Here is a 6,000-nt window from a genome sequence, read left to right as displayed (position 1 = left end):
ATGTTTACAAAATTAGATATCTGTATTTTGCAAAAAAAAAAGTGTTGCTTTATCTTACAAAACAAATGACGGCAAACAATTCAAACAAGTCGTGTTACTTTCAAAGGATAGTAGGCGACTTAAATCTTTGGTTGACCAAATTATAACACTTTTACAAATTCGATCCTCTTATTCCTCTACACATCTTAGAGACATTGAATGAACTTGAACCAAAAGTGGATATATAGCATTTTAAAAATGAATTATTCTGCAGTATTATTGTTGCTGTTGTAGTAGGTTTCAAATTCTCTCCTTCTCAGCGTCCTTCTTGTGCATATACCCCTCCTGTATCAGTGTTGATGAAATCCCTGGAGGTTTACCTTCAGCCATGTTCATGTTGTACAGTAGGGCTGTGGCGATTCACTTATCTCCCGATTCGATACTATCACGATTCTTGGGTGCCGATTCGATTTATATTGCGATTCTTAACACATTCACTGCCAGACGTTTTTTTTTTACTGTAGTTAGCTTCTGCCAGAGGGGTTTTTTGAGGATTCTGGCTCATCTTTCAAGACCCAAGGATTCTTTTCTGCTAAGATTTTGTGAACACACAATATCTCAAAAGAACTAATAGAATGTGTGCTTTCTCTGTCTAAAAGAGTTAGTTTGTAGAGTTAGTAGTTATGTAAGCATTAGCAGTTGAATACAGCATGGTTTTAGCGTCAGAAAAAATATTCAGAGATAAACGGCTTTTTGTGAAATTCGATAGAACAGTCACTTTAACCATTCATTTTTGGCTCTCTCTCTCTCTCTCCCCCTCCCCCTCTCGCTCTCTCTCTCTCTCTCTCTCTCTCCCTCCCTCTCGCTCTCCCTCCCTCTCTCTCTCTCTCTCTCTCTCTCTCTCTCTCTCTCTCCCTCCCTCTCGCTCTCCCTCCCTCTCTCTCTCTCTCCCTCCCTCTCGGGAGGGAGACGCACTAGGTTTAATCCTAGTGAGAGGGAGAGAGAGAGAGAGGGAGGGAGGGAGAGAGAGAGAGCGAGAGAGAGAGAGAGAGAGAGGGAGAGAGCGAGAGGGAGAGTTGCTTCAACTCCTCCCTCCGTGGGCGTTCTTCTTGGCTGCAGCGGCCGTCACAAGCTTGTCACCAGTCTCAGTGCTTTGCTGCTGTCCTGTGCCTGTGGCTGCGCGGCCGCTGTTTGAGGAAGTCGGGATGGACTCGCTCGCTTCTTGGAGTTTTGGTTGAGAGAAGCTTTTGCGATTCTGGTCATATTTATGCTGCGTGTTTCAAAGTGTGTTACACCTGTAATCTATTATGTAAATTTGCAATCCCGCATCGCCAGCAATCAGCGCGAAAACGAAAGCGTTTTCCCCCATCCATTTTCATGAGAATGGCTGGGGTGAGAATGGCGTGACAAGTTAAAAAAATGCTTGCCTTCCTCTAGTCAGGAGAGCACTGTTGCCACTTAGTGGGTCGGTGGAATGGGTTGTAAACGTTCGGTGGCTCCAATAATTATATAAGAGATGTAAAAGGGTTAGATGCACAACCCACCGTCAAAAAAAAAAAATCGATGCCAACGACGTGTTAACACGTCGCTGGCAGTCAACAGCTGGATTCTGAAAACGTGTTTACACGTCGTTGGCAGTCAACGTGTTAAGTATTGCGATTCTACGATTATTGCGATTCGATATTACGATTTATTGCGATTTTTGTTTATTTTTTTCTTTTCTTTTTTCAGTTTGTTTGCTTTTTTACACTAGATTAGAACATGTGAAAAGTTGAATCATACACTAGAGCAGGGGTGCCCACACTTTTTCAGCTTGGGAGCTACTTTTAAAATGACCAAGTCAAAGTGATCTACCAAACATATTTATTTATATATATATACACTGAGTATACAGTGGAAAACAGTGGAACAGTGGAAAAACAGTGGAAACAGTGGAAAAACAGTGGAAAAACAGTGGTAACTGTGGAAAAACAGTAAAAAAAAAAAAAAAAAAAAAAAAAATCTTCCTCAATGCCATGCGATCGACCACACTACCTTCGCGATCGACCGGTCGATCGCGATCGACGTATTGGGCACCCCTGCACTAGAGACTGTATATTATATCATGAGTAGGGCTGGGCGATATAGTTAAAAACAGGGGCGGACTGGGATCATAATTCAGGCCGGGCATTAGATACCAAGCAGGCCAGGCCGATATGGGCCGACGCACGTGAAATTTGGGCCGTTTGAAGCCCAATTTGGGCCGTTTGAAGCCAAATTTGGGCCGTTTGAAGTCCAATTTTACAATGAGATGCACCCACTTTAACCCTGAAGTGTAATTATTACTTCAGACTAACTAATAAAGTAATAAAACCACTATTAAACCAGTAGGCGGCATCTGGCCTGCTGTTCAGTGAGTGGCCTGACTGCAAGCACCAATTTTTTTTTTTTGCGATTATCGATTCTGGAATAAAAGATCGATTCAAAAAATCGTGACATTAAAAATCGCGATACTTAGGTGAATCGATTTTTTCCCCCACCCCTATTGTACAGTCATTTACATTGACACTGGCTAGTCTAGTTTCCATGACATGTCGCAGGATGAAGGATAGCTGTGCCTTGTTGTTTCCCCCTCTGCCATCGAAATGCAGCGTGCATATTTCTGTCTTTACAAGCCCAGCCTGAGCCTCCCCCTTGGAGATATTTTGAGCAGGTACCTGAAAAAGAAACTCCCGGTGACCACGGCGGAGCCCTGTGGTGTCCTGTTGCTCTTATTTTGCTAACTGGACAACAAACAGCCTCTCTAAGCCGGGGCTATTCTCTCCACCAGTACACACAGACGCACGCGTGCACGCGACCATGTGCACACGCTCACACACACCCATGCACCAGCACCCCCGATGGCTGGAAGGATACATGTCAAGCCAAGGATAGTGTTTCAGCAGCGCGTCAACAGTCGGCGTATGTAATGTAAAGGGTGTTTCACGAGACGGAAGATTGTTTTATATGAAAGCTTTTTAATTATACAGTATATGAGTGTGTTGGAGAAAAATATAAGTTCCATGCCTTCAAGTTCATTTGGTTTATGTTGTTATGTATATACATTAGCGGATGAGGAGTGGAAATTTCATTCCCTAACAGAGTGTTTCATTGGTATATATGAGAGCATTTGATGAGAGATGGTGTATGTTAGGGAGTTTCAGTTGTGCTTAGTGTATCTGTAAGGTAATGTTTGCATAAAAGGTCTCTGTGGTTAATAAACGTTTATGGGAACGCAAATTTGGGTTCAGCATGATAATCTTCACAAACGTGGATAACTTTTATGACTTTTGGAACGTAAATGTGTTTTGTTTTTTTCATTTTTAGAAAACGCTTCAAAAGGCATCAGAGTTATTCACGTTTGTGAAGATTATCATGTGTGGGAACTACTAGTTCAGATGTACCTTACGTCTCCACGGTGCAACTAAACAAAGACGCAAATTTAGTGTCAAACGAACTAGTTTGAACGCAGCAGTTAGTGTGGACTTTACATCCTAACTTAAGAGAGAACTTACGTTCAGCTGGTGCAACAGGCCACTGATGTCTTCATTTCAAAGTGACTGTGCATTGATCTGTGCTTGATGACACGGTCGGTCTTGGCTCTCAGATTTATAGTAACATCACAGGACTTCGCTATTACGCTAGAATGGTATTTGCTGCTGAAAAACCATAGGGTGACGTTGCAGACCAAGGTTGTGTGTAAAGAGGAAGCGATTGCATTTGAGGCTGATGCGTCATTTTGAGAAGGGATTACATTGTAGACTTCTGTTTTCTCAAAAATGAGATTATTCCATAGTATTGAATAATAGAAACAGAGCAAGCCAATTTGACAACAAATTAGTGAATTTATAATATCAGCTGACAAAAACGGATTTGTTCTGGAGCTTTTGAATTGTGTTGAGAGGTAGAAATTGTCAGTTCTCAATAGTTCCAGTGGACGGCTTCTTTTTGTTTTGTTCTTTAAGAATCCCCCTTCACAACAGTGAGAGAGAGAGCAGCCTCGGGGCCAGTGTGGTGAGTGATATAGTTCGTGTGACTCGATGAGTTCTGTGCAAAGAAATGTGACTGGTGGGGTGAGTCAGCCTACTGATGTAACGTCGTTTTAGGAAAAACAAGTACCGTAAGTTATATTACCAAGCTCGGTGTGTCGCACTCTCACAGGCAGGCACGCACATTACAGCCTATACAAAACAGTAGGAACATATCTATATGTACAGCACGTCCTCTCTGAAGTAGATCCAGGTGAAAGCTATGTCCCCCTTATTGTCTTCACCACCTGAATCCTCTTCAGTCAGGAAGTGTAGATGTCAACGAAGGTGGACCGAGACGGGTTCTCGAGACACCTGAGGCATGGGACCGTGCAACTCAATCTCAGGGCGGCGGTCGTGTGGGAGAATGAACACCAGCCACCAGCCCAGCGTAGGTCTTTAGATCACTTTGTGAGGTAACCAGCCCTCATTAGAGCTCCTCTTGTGTTCCTGTTTGCCAAACATGCCTCGTAGAAGGTCGTAGGAAACGGAAAACGTAGTAACCATGAGAGGCGAGGAGAACAATCTTGACTTCGACGATTTTCCTTTTCGTTGAAATGAAAATTGATTAAAGAAAATGTAATAAGTAATAAATAGATAATGTTGATGCATGACGAATAATGTTGGATTACTATTTAAAAATAAATGTAAGAAGAAAAACGAAGAATTCAAATACTAATTTGGAAATCGATTACCAATGGCATCGGTTGAAGCTTCGAAGCGTTTGGGTCAGCCCTAGTATTTACCAGCCCCATGAGTTCTGTGGACAAAAAGAAACGGTAGTTTCCTGTCCTGACGGTGCTTCAAAAGTTTTGTACAACGAGTCTCGTACGTCCAGAACGATGTATTCTAGCAAGGTGAGGATGTATGTTCTCAACAGTCTGTTGTGTGTGTCCGTGTTTCCAGGTGCTTGGCCGGTGCTTCCTCACGGTGATGCAGGTCCATTTCCAGTTCCTCTCCCAGGCCCTGCAGAAGGTCCAGCCCGTGGCCCAGTCCTGCCTGGCCGAGGCTCTGGCCCAGGCCCAGGAGCGACGCACCAACGCCCGCTCCCAGAGCTCCGGTCCCGGGCCCCTCACCGAGCTGGACGAGGCCTCGCGCTCATGGAAAGGTGCCGCTGAGGTACGTAACGCAGCCACAAGAGCTTCGATCTCGACCGACGTTGACGACGGCAATTACCCAGAGTGCCTTGCGGCCCGAACCATAACCGTAACCACCAACATCCTTAAAACAAAACTAAAAATGCATTGAAACATGTTTGAAGAGTCGTCATGGCGATTCCTCTGTTCCCCATCTTTTTCCCGACGGGAACTCGGCCTTCTTCGAGCCGCAAGGCAGTCTGGGTAATTGCCGTCATGTCGGTCGAGATAGAAGCTCCCGTGCAGCCATGGGGCGCCCCCCAGGACTGTCAGGTGAAAAGCCGGCTTCTTACACATTCCTGAGAAATGCCGGCCATTTATGATTTCCGGCCTCAATTTCCTACTTTCTCTTTTTCGGCTGCAGTTTGTCTGTGTGAACCCGGTATTGCCATATTCCATACCCTTCTTCTAACCCCCCCCGACCCATGTAAAGGAGGCCATTTTGTAAGAGGAGCTAGCTAATCCCCCGGCTAATCAGTCCCTCTGGCCCATTTGGAGCTTTGTTCTGTACAGTGAGCCAGAGAGCTGCAGAATAGTGGGCTTGATTGATCTGTTAAGCCCCGGCATGCAGAGTGTTCGCCCCGGAGGGCACTAAGGCCCGGATCGTTCTCTGCTGGAATGTGCCGCGGAATGGGCCTCACTGCCGGGGAGTTTTCACAGGGGGATGTGGCCACTGGCCAGGACTCCATTTCGGCAGCCACACATCGTTTTTTAACGGCCTGCAAATGTTTGTGAAAAACGTGTTATGTTCAGTGTCTCTGGAAATTTCCAACAAGTTTTTGTTATTGATAGAAGTTACAGTACATTTTGCAATGTTATATATTCCCAGAATGCTTTCC

General features: G+C 44.7%; 1 protein-coding gene across 1 annotated transcript in view; it reads left to right on the top strand.

Moving 5' to 3' along the window:
- Positions 1-6,000, top strand: part of garre1 (granule associated Rac and RHOG effector 1) — a 38,706-nt gene that overhangs the window by 12,940 nt on the left and 19,766 nt on the right. Inside the window, exon 2 of the mRNA XM_083662359.1 lies at positions 4,932-5,144. Coding sequence (XP_083518485.1) covers positions 4,932-5,144 — 213 coding nt within the window. The remainder of the gene's footprint in view (positions 1-4,931; positions 5,145-6,000) is intronic.

This window comes from Poromitra crassiceps (assembly GCF_964638095.1).
Source record: "Poromitra crassiceps genome assembly, chromosome: 28".
Taxonomy (NCBI): Eukaryota; Metazoa; Chordata; class Actinopteri; order Beryciformes; family Melamphaidae; genus Poromitra; species Poromitra crassiceps.
This window is presented reverse-complemented; position numbering and strand designations above follow the sequence as displayed.